This window comes from Haliaeetus albicilla, chromosome 22, assembly GCF_947461875.1.
Source record: "Haliaeetus albicilla chromosome 22, bHalAlb1.1, whole genome shotgun sequence".
Lineage (NCBI taxonomy): Eukaryota > Metazoa > Chordata > Aves > Accipitriformes > Accipitridae > Haliaeetus > Haliaeetus albicilla.
The window spans coordinates 25435810-25452812 of record NC_091504.1 but is presented as its reverse complement, the minus strand read 5'-3'; the positions used below and the strand labels follow the sequence as shown (position 1 = coordinate 25452812).

The following is a 17003-nucleotide window of genomic DNA, read 5'->3' as shown; positions in this document are numbered from 1 at the left end:
AGGCCTTAATCCTCGCGTCTCACAGCCATCAGATTAGCACAGAAAATTGCTCCGGCACTGACAAGGGCTGCGCTGGCTTGGGAAGGGGAGCCACGAGGGCTGGGGGCTGTCAGACACTGAATCCCATTTTAAGCACTAAACCTCTCAGGCCTGAGCAGCCTGCGCAGGAGAGATGCCCCCAGCATTACCAGGGTGCTCCTCCCCACCTGCGCCAGCACTGGTGCCATGGGTGCCTGTCCCCATCCCATCCCCTCCTGTCCTCTCCCGGCCAGCACTGCGGCTGCTCGTCCCCCCACCGAGCCCTGAGCCACTCCAGCCATGTCCCTGACCTGCATCCCCCCAGTACCCAGCCCCTCTGCCCCTAAACCCCCGATGCCTGAAGTGGGGGGGATGCAGATGTGTGCAGTTAATGCACCGCTTTGCCCCAGAGCTCACTCAGTCTGCCCTGGGCAACTTCCCCGCTGCCTTCAATGCCGGCCCCAGCCCTTCACACCAGCCACAGGCTTTGCACACACTGGGGTGACACCAAACCTCGCCCCAAATCCCTGGGGCTGCAGGGTGCTGGGACAGGGACAGGAGCCTTGCGGCTGGAGCGGGACTCGTTGGGGCTGATCCCATGACGAGGACAGGGAATGTCACTGTGGTCACAGCTATGGACAGCAAAGGACAGGAGGAAGGTCCTGCCTTTGCAGTGCCACCCAGGCAGTGAGGACTCTGACAGCAATAAAAAGTAATTAGCTGGCCGCATATTGCTGACAAGGGGCAGGAAATAGAGGCTAATTAAGACTGGGAAGCAAAAGGAAATCACCTACCTGCTTTGAGCTCCAGGCTGCACAAGAAAAAAAGCCCCCCATTAAAAAAGAAAGGCAGAAAAAAAAAAAAAAGAGCCTGCAGTTTTAAATATTTGCTATTTACTTGGAGGTTAGAGAACGCTCGTTAGCCTTTTCAATTATTTTTGCCGGTTTGCTGCTAGGTTAACTGGCTTGAAATTCTCTGTGAAGACATATGATGCATTTAAAGAGTCTCTGAAAAGCTCGTCTCTGCTCCCCGGGGCGCTGGGGAGAGCACACTCCTCATTCATCCCAGCTGGTGATAGTGCTGCTCATTGTGCTCGCACCTTCTCCCTGATTTTATAGGTTCAAATAGCAACCCTTCACCTGCTGCCAATTTCTTGCTTTTCTGTTTGCTGTAAGCCTGGGTGAGTTAAACGGCACTTTCTGCTCAGCTGTGTCCCTGATGCCGACAGCACTCGCAGAGCTCGCGGCGGAGCGGGGTGACCTGGGATGAGGGGCTCTCCCACTCCGGGCACTGGCTCCACGGGGGCACCCGAGGGGCTGGTCCCAGGGGGATGCAGCAAGCTCGATTCCACCTCGGCCCGCGGGGCAGGAGCAGGTCCCGCAGCCCCGGCTGCGTTCCCTCGGTCCAGCCCCCGCGGCTGCCGCAGCCCCTCGTCGCAGCTGCAGCCAGTGCTGCCCCGATCGTCCCACGCACCCTGATCCCGCTGGGCATTGGGCTCCTTGGGGACACCCTTGAGGTGTCAGGGGTGCTGGTGCCAGGCTGGGGGGAGCACCCATATGGCGACCTTAGGGCAGGCTCCTGCCATGCATTGCCTGCTTGGACATCCCATCCACGGGCTGTCCCAGGAGTCTGGGAAATGTCCCTGTCCCACAGACGGCGCTGGCAGCCGTCGGCGTGGTGCAGGGCAAGCACAGCCCTGCTCCCCGTGCTGCAGGCAGCTCCCCGCATCCCAGACCCCCCGAGCGATGGGCCACCCCGCAGCGCTCCGGACCAGCACCCTTGGGCCACCCTGACCCCTCATCCTGGCCGCTGCCTTGTCCCAGGAACAGGCTGCGAGGCTGGAAACTGCCCGTCAGTGACCGGCGTGCATCTGCCCGGCCGCTCCGGGGGGACAGCCCTCCCCAGGGCCTCGAGCTGCTGGCACAAGCATTTAGCAAGACAGTCATTAATGTAACCCGCATCTGTCCAGCTACTGCCCTTCTCCCCGGCTGGAGTCTGGCATTTCCCCCACACGGTGCTGGTGCTGCCTGCCCATCTCCTGGGCTCTCCCGGGCTACAGAATTGCTGCTCAACTCCCATTCAGCCGCAGAATTTATACGTGAGTGTCAGGATCTCCTGCCAAGTTTCATTACTACATATGCTCTTTTTTAAGGCTGGTAATAAAACACAGCGGTCATAGTTTACATCGATATGCAGGGGACATCCCCATCACACAGAACTGGGCTCCTGGGGAGGCTCTTCTCAGCTGTTTTATCTGTTCCTCCGTGCTGTTAACGAGTAACTGCAGCTGGAGCCCGCGGGATTGCTCCGTCCCCGCAGGCTGCCGACGTGTGCAGAGGGACGTCCAGCATTTACACGCTCAGCAGTGCAGCACTGGCTCTCCGGGCAGCCACTGAAGCACTGTGCTCCCTTAGGGAATGCACCACAGGTACTCACCACCCTCCCCGGGCCTTGGCAAGGAGTAGGAGAGGCTTTAAAGTCTCATTGGAGTATTTACTATTGTTTTTAATTGGCGAAAATGGGTGACCCTAAATACAGAGCCCCGATGGCGTTTATTGCAAGCCTACTAACTAGGCAGGGATTGCTAGGAGTCGCTGGGACAGAGCCAGCGATTAAAGGATAATAGCCACTTTCACGTTTATAAACTGTGCCCTTGATATGGAAGAGGAATATTTTTAGGCTGGAAGTTGGTGCTGCGAGCTCCGGTGTGGGAAGGGCTCTGCTCCTCCGAAGGGAGCATCCTGCAGCAATTACCCCTTTGCCAACACACAGGAGGGGCTTGGAGCGGGGACCCCACCCGGCAGCTGCTCCGCGAGGTGCTGGTGGCTGCTGCTGCGGCACCGGGCGCTCGGGCAGCTCCCGTCGGATGTCTGGGAGGCTCTGGAATCAGATATCCCAGCCCCCACGGCTTCACCTTCCAACCCGCCATGCGTTAGAGCCCTGCAAGCACTGAGCGAACACAAGCTGCCAGCTTCTGCCATCCGGGCAGCCGTGATCCCGCAGCAGGTCCCACGGCGACGCGGGGTTTCTCCTCTGTGAGATGTCGGTGCGGCTTCTCCGGTGAGACCCCGGCTGAAGCCGGCAGCTGGGCAGCGCCCGGGACGTGCGGACCCGCGAGGGGCCACCTCAGCGCTGTGCCATGGGGGGAGAGCAGGGTGACCCCCCCGATGCCAGCCCCGGACACCCCGCCTGCAAGATGGTGCTCTGGGATGCAGCGCTGGCTCCCACCGCAGCCAGCGGTTGCTCTCGGCTGCCTCCGCTGCATCAGCCGCATTACAGGAGCACGTGCTGCGCCTTCCCCAGACACAGCATGCAGCCCCTTAGAGCAGCTGACAGGGAGGTTTCATCCTGCCCGAGCCCCCGCCTGGACGCGGGCACAGCTCTGCCCATCAGTGCGGGGTTCGGCTCCGGCACCGCCAGCCCCTCTCCTCGCTCCGTCCGCACATGTCCTTTACCAGCTTGTTTTGCTTTAAACCCAACCTGCACAGCCCCGCAGGCGCTGGGATCTCGCGTCGGAAACACACTGAGCGCTCCCAACTGCTCTGCTCAGAAGGCGGTGGCGGCGTGTTGCCTTTTTTCCTTTGCCTTTTTTTTTTTTTTTCTCCTTTCTCTCTTCAAATCTTCCTTTGAAACCAAAACTTCCTGTAGTTTGAAATGGACAATCAGGCCACTCCGGCAGCTGCAGCCCGAGAGCTTCAGCTCTTGGCAGGAGGATCAGAACTACAAAACTATTTCTTTGAGGCAAATTATGCATTCATCTAGCTCATTTGAAACAAAATATGATTTGCAATTTAACTTTCCATAATGAGCTCCTGCTATTATACCGTTTCCATAATGGCTGGTTTCATTGGAACAGATTGTTGGTGCACATGGTTTACAAAACATTTTCGATGCAAGCCCCGTTTTTTCTTATTTTAAATAGCAACAGCTGCTAAGCATGATAATTATTGTATTTCATCAAAATAAACTTACCAAGTTGCTTCTTAATGCTACTCATTGCAGTTTTCCAGTGGACCTACAGGTTATTAAAGGAGCTGAAACTTTAGTTCTCCAAAGAGAGAGCCGGACCACAGACCTGAACTCAGCACCTGAAGGGTCATGGCAGGCAGGAGCCAAGTCCTGCCCCGAGCATGGCAGGCTCCTGCTTCACCACCCCTGTCCCCAACGTGCCTCTGGCGGTCCCCCCCATCCTGCTCTCCCCAGCCAGCAGAGCCTGTCCCTGCAGCATCCCCCGCAGTCTCCAGACACAAGATCTGTCGTCCTTGCAGGGTGTTGTAGCACCAGTGACGTTCCCACGCTGGCCCTGCCTACCCTGGCCAAGCGCTGGACTTGGCACCACATCCCAACCTGCCGCTAACTCTCCTGCTCGATGTTTTGCCACTGAGCAGCGGCCACCACCACCTTTTCCCGTAGCAGCCGACGGTGCCGGCGCAGGCATCGGCCATTGCACGAGATGGCCCCTTGTCATCTCCCGCCGCAGCTGTGGCCCTGGGCTGCTCACCTCCTCGACTCCAAATTACGTGGCTCAGTCCCCGCACGCTGGCCAAGAGCCACGTCCATCACCGCCCGGCTGGGCAACCGCATGGGCACCCTGGGCTCGTCCTGCCCTTGCTGCTCCCGTCCCGCTCCTGTGCCTGCCCCAGGGCTGGGGAGCCAGAGGCTCCCACGGCTGCTCCCTCTTCTCCTCCCCTTCCAAACGGCTTCTCAGCTCCCAGGAGAACTGCATTCCCCCCGTTTGCCATCACAGGCCAGAGATCCAGAAACCCATTAATTAGCTCCCGGTTGCAGGCTGGTTGCTGGAGCCAACAGCGCAATACAAGGGTGATGGTGCCACAAAGTCCCTGGCACTGGAGGGTCCCGTGCTCCCGGGGGCAGCACCCAGCCCTGCTCACCCATGGGGACGAGCTTTGCTGGAGGGAATACACAGAAAGCAGCAGCACCATTTGCTAAGCACTGAAACGGTGCGTCTGCCCAGGCAGAAAAGCCAAGCCAGGGCAGAGCCATGTGTGCACGTCCCGGCCACCGCCGAGCACTGCTAAGGGCTCTTGCGCGGGGGACAAACATGTACCCACAGAGGCAGAGGCTTTGCAAAGCAGGTGCTGGTGCACCGCTCCTAAAAACACCAGTGGCAGGCTGGGCAAAAGCCCTCCAGGTCCCCAGGCTTTTGGGGGTCGTTACATCCCATGGGTCGTTTTGCAATGAGGCAGACGGGGACGTGAACGCTCGCCCCTCGGCACCTCGGTCTCCAGGCGAGGGGACGTGCTGGGCTGGCCGCAGCCACCCCTGGGGGTCCGGCTCTCCCGCTCAGCACCGCTGGCACCGCCTGAGTCTCTGATGGCGCGGGAGACAGCCAATGCTGTGACAGTGGTGTGAATGCTAATGAGGCTGGAAGGAACGAGAGTAACTAAGGAAACCAAAGAGGATGGAAAGAAAGTTGCTTAATAGGAGAGCCCAAACCCACTGCAAACGGATGAAAAGAGAGCAGAAAGGTGCAGCCAGTTGGCCTTAGGGAGGAGGTACATGCGAGTGAGGACATGGAGTCTTCCGCTCACTTCAGTTACGGGTAAACTTTATCCTCTGTTCCTTGAGACACAAGCTTTGCAAATCATATCACCTGTACTATATACAACGCAAATTCCTGTCCTTCCTTGCACCTATGGCTCAGTCCGTGGGTGCTTCAGGCCGATGTCCCTGGACGCCACCGAGCTGGGTGCCGGGAGGCTGCTGAACTGACAGAGACCGTCCAAAAATTGTTATGACAAACCCCCAAAAAGACAGAAAGGGAGGATGGTTTGTGCAACCCCAGCACTATTTGTTCTCAGCCTTGTCCTGCACCAGGCAGGGTGAGAGCAAGCCTAGAATAATTTATATCCTTTGCAGGCTCCTTTTGACAGTGACAGAAACCAGCTTATCAAGAAAAAGGGAAGACGCTGCTTGACTTAAAAAAAATCTCAGCTGGCATCTGTGCAAGGTGGCACCTCAGAGAAGTGGCACGTACAAACGGTCCCGTAAATCTGCTCCCTCTGATGCTATCTGGGGACTTGTCACCAGGGACACCAACGCCAGTAACCCCTGTGCGTTGTCACTGCTTTGCAGCATTGCTTGTGCTGGGCTCCCAGCAGGGCGAGATGGGGTTTGGCAGGTTCCCACTGACAGACACCAGCTGACACATGGCCGGACCGTTTTTCCCCTCTAGAAGCGCATACCCATGCTCACCGGACCCTGAGGGGGTTCCTGCAGCAGCGCTGGTGACCGTGAGCCGCCCAGCAGCATGCAATAGCCACAGGGGCTGATGCTTTATTTGGGGCTGTTTCCTGAAAGACTCAGCCTCCTGGAAGCCCCCAGGACCACAAACAACCTGCACAAGGGACGTAGCACGGAGCGCAGCGAGAGCTCCACTGCGAGCCCTCGGCCCCGTGTGAGGCTTTGCTGGAGCTGAGGACTTGCGGGTCTACAACCACCGTCAGCTGCCCTCCCCCTGCACAGGGGGCTGCCAGCTCACCCAGGGACAGGCAATGAGAACCAGCAATAATTAATTCCTAATTGTACTTACCTGCATCGCTCTTTCTTTCCCATGGCGTTCCCAGGGAACCCATCGGGAAGTGCCGAGGGGGGTTCCCCCAGCGCCGGGGCAGCTCCAGAGGTGCAGCTGCAGGCACACAGCACCCACCCCCCACCCTCCCAAAACACCCCCTGGCTCACAACCACCTTCTCTAACACAAACTCAGGTGGGTCAAGGAGGCTTTTCTCCTTTAGTGACTAGAGGGAGGTTAATGACAGAGGAACAAGAGTTTATTAGCAAAGAGACTTTACTGTGCAAGCAGGTGAAATTTGTTGAAGATTTTCTGGGGAACTTTTAAGAGCCGGGTTTAGTGGCTGTGGTCAGCCAAAGATCTATGTGTGCACAGGCACTCACAGCGGATGATAACAATGCCAGAGAAGCTATTCCAGCCCCCGAAAGAAAGGCCGTCCTTTAAAGCATCTCAGCATTTGGATTTAGATGACATACAGTAATGGCACCGCAGAAGCCATTACTGTCCATCAAGTAAATAATAAACATGTGATATAAACTGCTTGGACTTACCTAGGTTTTCATGAGCTATTGCAAACAGTAAAAAAAGCCCCAACAAATCAAAGCAAGAAAGGGCAATGGACAATGTCGAGAAATGAACAGCCAAAGAGGCGGCTGCTCTGCAGGAACACAGACCAAGGGAGCTTCCCTTGCAGCAAACCGTGGTGAAGTCTGTAGGTTTATCCTGATGTAGATTTGGACTTGGGAAAAAAGGGTGGAAAGAAAAGCTATCTGCTGCAGACACAACCCAGCTGACATCTCCCCTCCGCGGCTCTTTGTGTGAGTGCCGGCTTCTGCAGGCTGACAGCAGGCGGTTTGCTGTTAGGTTTCTATCTATTACAGCACCAATACAGCAACTAAAAACCTCCCTTGAGAGGTAAACAGGAACGTAAGCCCATGATGACCAGCAAATGAAAGCCCCAGCAATAACTGGAAAGCCATCTCCAGTTCCCCTTGCTATAACCGGGTCCCCCTGCAGCGGTGGGTCCCTCTGCACCCGCAGGGCTGCACCCAGCACCCAGCCACGCGCCCCCTGCGATGCAGAGTCCCGTTTTACCCACGGTGAGCTGCGAGTAACCCGTGGCGACAGCCACTATTCTATCTGACATTGAAACACTGACCTTAGCAGACATGTTTGCTGTAGTACTGTAACGGGATAGACGGTCTTTGTTTTGTCCATCCAGTGGGATCATTCCAAGGGCAATGACTAAATTACCCAAAGTCTTTTGCTCCGGCCAGACGAGCCTACAAGCTTGCGCTCACTTTGCACTATTTACAGTGATCACACCATCATCTAAAACTGCATAAAGGCATTGTAGGATAAATATAGAGCACTGCAGCACCCTTAAATCAGGCTGCTCAGAGGCAAGTGTAGGACTGGGTTGGTGTGTGTGATGTGGGTCTGTCGGGACTCAGAGAAGGGGGAGCGGGTGCATCTGCACATGACACCCAGCCCCTTCATCACCGCCCTGGGCTGCCGTGCCCGTGGTGGAGGCGGCTATGGGCATTGGCATAGGGATCCGCACCCCGGCTCGCCCTCGCTTGCGGGTTGGCACAGGATGGCACAGCTGGTGTCAGGAACGGCGCTGGGCAAGGTGCCGCGAGCCATGCGATGACGATGGGCTATCGTACTGTTTATCAAGGTCTGGCGGAAAGAAAACAAGGTAATGGGGCATTTGCTGATTCAATTCGTTGAATTTGAACAAATCTTTTTAATCTTCCTCCCCGAAGGATTGGAAAGGTCAGGAAATAGGCAGAATGTGCACTTTCAGGTATTGAAATTAAACTTGTTAAGAAATCCATATTGATTTGCACTTCTCTGAAAAATACTGAAGCCTCCAGATTTAGCCTGGGTATTGATTTTCTCTTCCAGGGGAAAGACATCGGGATGAAGGAAAGATATTACACGTGGCAGTAAACACCTTCAATCACCGGCCACCCGCTCTCCCTTCATAAACAAATGGCCCCGCTTCGCCCGGGGAGGCTGCAGACCGATCCGGCACTGCGACACGAGGGTGCTCAGGCAGTTCTACAGCAGCAGCTGCCCGGGGGCCGCAGAGCTGCCAGCCCCGGCTGACGGTGCCCCGCTGCTGCTCCCTCCCCTCTCCCCAGCCGGAGTTTGACGCTTTGCCCGGCTCAGCCGTGTGCCGTCGTGGAACAATTTGATGACGAGCGCTGCGGTCCCGGCTGTGTGCTGCCTGGTCGCTCGGTTCTCTCTGTGTGCGATAATTTTGCTGCCCTTTACTCTGCAGCACTCCTGCTCCACGTGCCCCGGCCTGCCATAGCCAACAAGCAATGAGGTCCTCGTGCCCGCTCTGAGCCGGGGGAAGGAAGATTTCTGCTGATGCCCTGGGTGCAGGGAGCACCGCGGTCTGGTCCCTGCAGGAGCTCCTGAGGCTGAGAGAGACCCGGCACAGGCAGCGCCGCGCTTCGCAGCTCCCCTTGCTCTGGCTGCTGCGTTGGGATGGGGACGGCATCCCCCGGTGACAGCCACATCCCTCTTCTGCCCGTCAGCCCTCCCGCTGCAAGGACTCATTTCCAGAGAAGGAGGGTGGTGCGGCAGGGCACAGCCGTGCCGCTCTGCTCCCCAGCCAGGTCCCCGTCCTGTCCCCTTTGCTCTGAACACCCCCAGCACCTCCTTCCCCCTGTGCTCCGGGGTCTGAGAAGCCCTTTTCCTCCTCGCAGGGCGCTGGGGATGCCCAGGTGAGAGCTGGCCATCTGTCCCGCTCAGTGCTCGCAGCATGGCCTGGCCAGTGGCCACCTCTTGCCAGGCAGCTGGTGGGGACATCTCCTGCCATCGCCACCAACACCCCCTTCCTCATGCAGAGAAATGGCTTGATTGAAAGGGATGATTTACAGCCCCCATAGGTGAACAGTTATGTTCAGGAGCTCCTCACACGGGTGCTGTACAGGTAGCCCAACACCAAAGGCACCACCGGTGCAGCAGCCCTAGGGCTCTCCTCCCCGCTCGTCTAACCACTCCCGAGGTGCTTTACGCCGCCAGCTCCACAGCGAGCCAGCTGCGGGACCGAGACGAGTCGCAGAGGTTGGAAACAAAGGGCAAAGGCACTAGAAGAAGCAGTGGCTGGAGTTATGCTGCCTGAGAAACAAACAGCTTCAGGTCATAAATTTAGCCTCAAGTTAGAGCAGAGTTTGCTGTCTGACTCGTGGCACCCAGCACGGCACAGGGGAAGGTGACAGCCAGCACACATCCTGGGGCACCGCCTGCTTCTTTTCAATTACTCAGGGGATAACTTGGTTAACTTCAGAAGATCAATCCTCTCTCTGAAACAAAGCAAAATCTTTTCCCAACCGATCTCCTGTCTCACTAGCCCACAAGAAAAACACTGGCACGACAAATTGCCCCACATGTGGCTTTAACGATACCCGAAGGCACCGAGGGTCCCGCGTGTACACAGGATGCGGCACAGCAGCATCCCAGCGCCTGACAAATCAGTTGCTCCGATTTGCTGCCAGAAAGGCAATGAATATATAATGACGGCAGTATTGGTAATGATAACAACGCTTTCAGTTCTATTATCAACACTTGCTACGCCACAGGAGTTCATTTGTCTGAAGCTGGTCAGGCACCTTCCCGGCAACTCCGGCACCCTGATGTCAGGAGCCAGCCCTGCCCGAGGGATGGGGACAGCCGCCCGTCCTGCCGAGGAGGGCTCAGATGCGCCGGGCACCATGCTGCTCCAGGGCAAAGCTCACCACCGAGAAAGGGGCCTCCTGCACGGCTGGGCTTTGCCGTTGTGGAGTTTGGTTTTAATTAAGAAATGTACCCTGTTCACACGCTTTGCTTTGCCCGATAGAGACAAACAGGGTTCCTTACCTGCAGCAGTCAGTGACTCAGCCGGAGCCTGCTTTCTGGAGATGTGATTCTGAAAAAAAAATACATCTTTCCCTTAAGCCACAAGCGGGCATGTGTATAGAATCTAGAGGTTGGTGATGCCTCTGCAGCCGGGCAGGGCCATTACACCGCCAAGGCAACCGGGCTCTGGGCAGGGGCTGCTCAGCGCGGTGTTGGAGCAGCCGGATCAAGGCTCCCGCCTGCAGCACACAACCGCTCCTGGGGCCGGCACGGCTGCGGCTAACACCACCGGCACGGGACAGTAAGTGAAGGTCTTGGTGTGGCTTTCATGATCAGAGTTCCTAACGAGCTGCTTAAAAGCGCTGCTCCGCGTGCACCGATCCCACACTCAGCCCATCGGAGTTTCCCCTCCGAGCATCCCTCCTTCCCCTTGCCTGGTTGGGAACCGTCAGTCCCAGGACAGGTTCCCCCCGCTCCCCTCCAGCAGAGCTGCAGGGCTGGGGGGCTCTGGCTGAGCACACAGACCTCCCTAGCAGGATTGCCGGATTAATTATCGGTAGGGATTTAATTTCAGATCTTTGCCAAGGACAGTCAGAGCTCTGGGGTGCGTTAATAACATTAATAAAGCAAACCCTGCATTTGCTCAGATGCTGTTTTTGCAGGGCAAGCCCCCAGACCCCAGAGGCTGCGGGAGGGAGCTGGGCAGAAGCCCTGGCCAGACTGGTGGCCGCACACCAGGTAAGTTAAAATGCAGCTTATTCCATATTTTACACTGCCAGTCCTTTCACTACTTTGTTTTTAAATATTTCCCTAAGATCGGAGTGCTACACTTCCTCCACTATTTTTAATACATGCAACCAGCAACTATGGCAATTAAGAGGCCTAATTAGCATCTGAATCCGTCTTCTCACACAAACCCCCTTTGCAATAGTAGCAAATAAACAGTAAGAGAGATGAAGAACCTGCACAAAGTCTGCAGCCCCGTGCAGCCGGGACCTGCTGAGCGGCAGACGGCCCTTGCTGGGGCTGTTTGAGGGGCTCCGGAAGGGATTTTGGTCCAGCACACTTCCCGTGCAGGGTTTCCCACAGCGACCTGCCCGTTATTCCTGGGAAGCATTAGGACATAGAATCACAGAATCATTTAGGTTGGAAAAGACCTTCAAGATCATCGAGTTCAACCATTAACCATGCCCCATGACTGGCCACGCTCTGGCTTTGGGAGGGAGACCCAGGGCAAGGCTGCTCAAAGAAACGCACACCAGGCACCAGATGTTTCCCTTCTGCAGAGAGCATGAGTAAATGAGAGCTCTGCTGGCCCCAGATTACCTGCGGCTGCCTAATGAGCCCCCCCCAGGGCCTCCGTGGGAATCCATCACTTTTGTCAGAAGGTTAAATAAGATTTCAATTAAGTGACACATCAAATCGTAAGACCAGCTGCTTCGAAACCGCCTCCGTTTAGACGAGCTCTGCTCTGGTGAGAGAAGGCAGCTCAGCCTTTAAAGCCAAACCTCCGGCTGCACGCATTCACCTTGGCGTTTAAAGACCGACCTCCTCCCTGCCAGCCCGCCGTCCCCTGGCCGTCACACCGCGCCGGCAGCCGTCACCCCCCTGCCAAGCAGCTGGGAGGGGACGGCCGCGATGACACCCAGCAGGAAAACCTGCCGAGAGAGCGCGGCCGGGAGAGATGCTCCCCAAGGAGGTCTTGGAGTTGGCTCCGAACTCGGCATTTCCCTGGGAGACGGGGTCTCGCTGTGACCGCCCTGGGATGCCCGGCTGCCCCTGGGGAGGGGACGTCACCCCACCACAGCACCTTTTGGGGAAAATGGCTTTCTGAGCCGCTCTCCGGCAGCACCTGCCCTGGCTCAGGGGGGACTGCACATGCCCACACGCCTCACCCCCAACCCACAGCACCCCGTGCATCCCGCGCCCCATGCACCGCGGCACCCCGTGCACCCCGCTGCCCGGCCGAGCCCCCCCATGCAAACCAGGGCAGCACCGCAAAGGGCAGGAGAGCGGAGCAGGGGCTGGGGGTGCTTCCCCAACCTCCTGCAGCCAGGGAACCCCGACCCCGGGCACTCCACGCAGCCGTGGGAGAGGTCGAGGCTGCCGTGAAACACCCGTAAGACAGAGCGCACCGTTTTCCAGCTGCCCGCAGCAGGGTCAGCGCAACCTATTCAGCCAAGTAACTTGCTCGCCAAACTGGACAATTTTATTGTTATTTTTCTCATCGATCTCCCAGCCATTATAGAATCATACACCATCCGCACACAGCCCGCGGCCAGCAGCCCAGCCATCAACCCAGCTTCTCCTTCAGTACCACCAGGTCAAGCGTTGCCTCCTTGTTGTGCCAGACAGTAACTTGTGACTGCGTGTGTATTAATTTTAGGGAATTAATTCATTTTCTTGCAACATTAGAGGTTAATTAAATGCTGGCTAATTGCTACCAGTCATTGGAGGAATTCTGCTCCTGAGTCCTTTCATGGCCTGAATGCACCAAAGGAAGAAAAAAGGAAAGAAAGAAGGAAAGAAAGAAGCCCTTTCAAGACCACAGAAAATTGCAAAAGGATGTTTCTTCCAACCTGACATGACAAAATTGAATTCCAAGCTATTTAATGCATGCACGAAACGCCATAGAGAAACCCAGCCCGAGCACTCCATCCATCACGACGGGGAAAGGGGTTTCGTAACACGAGCACTCGCTACGGCACCGACTCAGTGCTTCAAACTCCGGACTTCCAGGCAATTTCGCTTAAACGTAACTACCAGATTAAGGATTCTCACAGACAGGGCTATCGCCAGCATTTCCATGGGACAAACAGCTAAGGTAACACTGCGATTATGATCAACATTAACGATGGAGACCTCGGGAAGCCACTGTCCCGGGTGGTGATGGAAGCCCCGCTCAGTCCGCAGGGGCACCACGGCCAGGGTCACGGCGCAGCCCCCGTCCCCTCCCTGCCAGGGAGGGAGGGACGCGGGGGTCCCGGTCCCACCGTGGGCGCAGTGGCCTGGCCCGGCCAGTGGCATTTCGGGAGTGAAAAACCAGCCCCGCGGGAAGGGGCACGGGGAGCCATCTGGATTTGTCCTTAAAAACGGGATTTCACGGGTTACACCGTCACGAGGATGATGTCATGCAGCCTGACAAAACGCCCCTGCCCGCCTCAGACCGGCGTGGTTCGTCTGTTGGCCGGGTTGTTGTGCAAAGACTCCTTGAACTCTTTGGGGATGGAGTTATGGACCTGTAAAAAACCGTGGTCCCGCTCCGAGTTGAGCAGCGTCCCCATGGTGACCTTGGAGGGATCCCTGGAGAGGGTGAACATGGAGATGTCGGTGGAGGGGATGGTGCTGAACCCCTTGCTGACGGGTGACATGTCCCGGGACCGGGGCTCGGTGGAGCGGGAGCTGGACCGCCGGCGGAAGCGGTACCTGTAGGGGGGGAGGCGGGTGAAGGCCGACTTCTTCAGCAGCTCCGAGTGGGACTTGGCGCGGATCTGGCGGTGCTTCTCGATGTACATGTGCACAGCGATCACCCCCACCATCTCGGCGATGATGAAGGACAGGGCTCCGAAGTAGAAGGACCAGCCGTAGGAGTAGCTCTTCTTGGAGTCGCTCTGCCCTGGGTCCCCCGCGTTGGCCGAGATGTAGACTATGATCCCGATGATGTTGCTGAGACCTTCAGGGGAGGACAAGAGGGAGAGGTGCTTGCTTGAGCGGCAGGAGAGGGACGGGGGACAGCAGCACCCCGATCCCCTCCCGGCAGCGGAGGGGCTCAGGCTGGAGAAGCCTGGCCCTTCTCTTGCCCATGATGACCCATGGGGTGTTCAGCAGGCGGGCAGGGTGCTGGGGGCCATGGCTGCACCCCCGTGCTCCATGGGGCACCAGCCCCTTTGCCAGCACACCGGGGCCAAACCCCGTCACAGACCTCCGCTGCCATCCCCAGTATACACATATATTCACATACACCCAGTATACACGTATATTCACCTATATTGGAGGGGCAGGAGGAACAACCACTATTTTGCTTAGAAAAGGGACATTTCAAGAGCTGGTTTTGCTTTGCAGAGCTGCTCGCTGAGCAATGGACCGCAGGAGCCCAGACGGTGCTGGGCGCCAGGGCTGTGGCCGGAGCAGAGCTAACCCACGGGGCATGGAGGGGATCCCTCCGGCACGAGCCCTGGCTCGCCGTGGCCCTGGGAGTGCAGGGAAGCAGGAATGGCTCCATCTCTCTTCAGTTCTGTTGGAGCCCGGAGGCTTTATTTGGGATCCGGGCATTTTTTGCACTGCTGGCAGCGCCACGGGGCTGTGCCGCAGGGCTGGGGAGCAGCTGATGTATTCCTGGATTTACTTAATGAATCGATTATGTTCTTTCTGTTGTTTTCTCATCTGCATCAGCAGCTCCTGCCAGCCGAAGGAGGGAGAGTAATTTGTCTCTTTGTGGGGAGAAGAAAAACACAAAATAAAGCAGTTCCTTGAGACAAAGACATTGTCATACGATAATCAGTGGAAGCGTTGGGGAACAGTGCACAGAGAAATGAGTAATCCAGAAGGAACGGCCTCTCAAGAGAGAGTGATTTTCCTCGTAGGACTGCGGCAGCCCTTCTGCCTGCTGCCTGGTCCCAGCTGCTGCCAGCGCAGTGCCTGCCCTCGTCTGGTTCCACGACCTGCTGCTTGGCTGTGATGGAGGGCAGAGCCCCCCAAAACCTGCCCTGGGGCCGGGTGCTCCCCCAGTGGGACAGCTTTGATCCAGGAGCCCCTCCTGAGCTGCAGCCCCTGCATGGAGACTGCTTGGGGCAGAGCAGGGTGGATGCTTGAAGTGCTGTCTAGCACAGTGGCCACTTGTCAGAAACCTCTGCTGTTTTTTTCCCTGCCACGAGGAGTTTTCCACCAGGACGGGACAACTCATGAACTCCAGAATCCGACAGCCCAGAAGGACCCACAACCCATCTCCAGTCCCCCCATGTCCTCCCACACTTCTACACCAGAAAAGCCATCCCACTCTAGACCCTGCCGGGCAGCTCCTACCTGCAGAGACAAAGAAGATGCCGGCGCTGAGGATGACGTTGTGTTTGCTCTTGTAGAACTCGCTGGCCGCCACGCACAGGCCTCCGAAGAACAGCAGACCCACGCTGAGGATGGGGAAGATGCTGGATGCTCTCACTGCACCTGTGGGACAGGGAGCGAGGCAGGGTTGGTCCCCGGCATCGCTCCTGTGCGGAGGCTGCTGGCATCTCCCGCGCCAATGCCAGCGCCCGGAAAGAATTGTTGCAACACCACGCTCAGTTGCTGCCACGAGGGATGGGGGAGACCCAGCACTGGTCCCCACTATGCATCCTCTGCTTGTCCCCGAGCTGCTCTGCTCCGAGCTTGCTCTGGAGCCCAGCGTCAGCCCTGCAAACCCTGCAATTCAGGCCTCCCATCACAAAAACAGCTTAAACCCTGAATTTCTTTTTTTTTTTTGCTTCCTAGGCTATTTCTTCCAGTCTTGCCACACAGTCAGCATTAGCAATTTACCTTCCCATTCCCAAACGCACCACCCACGGGTTTTGGCTGTGGACGTGACTCTGGAATCTGGGACTGCCGAACCCCCCAGTTCTCACCATGCTGGCAAGGAACAGTATTGCCAACCACAGGGGTCAGGAACCTGTCCTTTGGGTCCCAAAACTATTGCGGCTGCTTTGAAAGTAAAGAATTTACAAACTAACGCACCCCAAGTTCAACAAAAAGTCATGTTCTGATGTAAGGGAGGAATGTTATCGAAAGGAACAAAAAGCCCAAGACCCCGAGCCCACCATGTGTGATGCCGTGACCCCAGCACTGGGCTAATCCCAAGGCGATTAGCTCCGGCAGTGCCTGTCTCTGCATGCTCAGGAGTCATTGACCAAATGCTACACAAAGAAGGGTCTTTTCTATGTGGCCTATCAGAAGTTCAGCTTCCAAAATGACAGTAGAGAGTAATTAGTGCAGCAAATGACTACCTGCTGCACCGAAAATACACTGTGCCTTGGTTTGGGCTCTCATTCCTCTATTAGGGCCTTTATTAAAAGCACAGAAATACAGAGAAGCCCCATTAAAATGCCATTCTGGGGGCTTTAAAATAGACTTTTTATTTTAAATGTGGGAGGGGGTGGGAGAACTTAAACGCTAATCTACTAAAATTGCAAACCAATTCCATTAAACGTGTTCCCCTCTTAGACGGGTGAGCAGAGCTGATGGCTCCCTGCAGAGTTAGAAAATGGGGAGCTCAGAGCAACATCTGGATGAGCAGCAGCTGCATCAGGCAGGAGCCGCTGCTGGCCCGGGGGTCGGGGCTGAGCACAGGGCGATGGGTGCTGGGGGTCACTTTGTCCTCGGGGATTCTTCCCAGCCCCAGCGGCTCAGAGAGCGCCCAGAGACGCCAACGCCTCCCAGGCTGCCATGGGCTCCTCCTGCCTTATGTTCTTGTTTGGAAATTTAGGCGTGGAAATTTAGGTTCAAATGAACCTTTTGCCGTGCAGACTTCGCAGTCTGTCACACACACGTGTGCTTGCTGACATGCCGGGCGGTGCACGCCCGTGCTGCTTCGCATCTCATGGCGCGCATCGTTTGCATCCAGCCTCT

At 56.7% G+C, this 17003-nt stretch overlaps 1 protein-coding gene across 2 annotated transcripts in view; it reads right to left on the bottom strand.

The window, feature by feature from the left end:
* Positions 1–12593: 12593 nt before the first annotated feature.
* Positions 12594–17003, bottom strand: part of CACNG3 (calcium voltage-gated channel auxiliary subunit gamma 3) — a 33113-nt gene continuing 28703 nt past the window's right edge. The window contains exons 3-5 of one of the 2 annotated variants that reach the window (XM_069810560.1): positions 15429–15569; positions 13833–14079; positions 12594–13709 (exon numbers count right to left, since the gene is read on the bottom strand). In XM_069810560.1, the coding sequence (XP_069666661.1) occupies positions 13568–13709; positions 13833–14079; positions 15429–15569 (530 nt within the window). In that variant the 3' untranslated portion in view covers positions 12594–13567. Of the gene's footprint in view, positions 14080–15428; positions 15570–17003 lie in introns of both variants that reach the window. The other variant, XM_069810559.1, reaches the window with a different exon arrangement.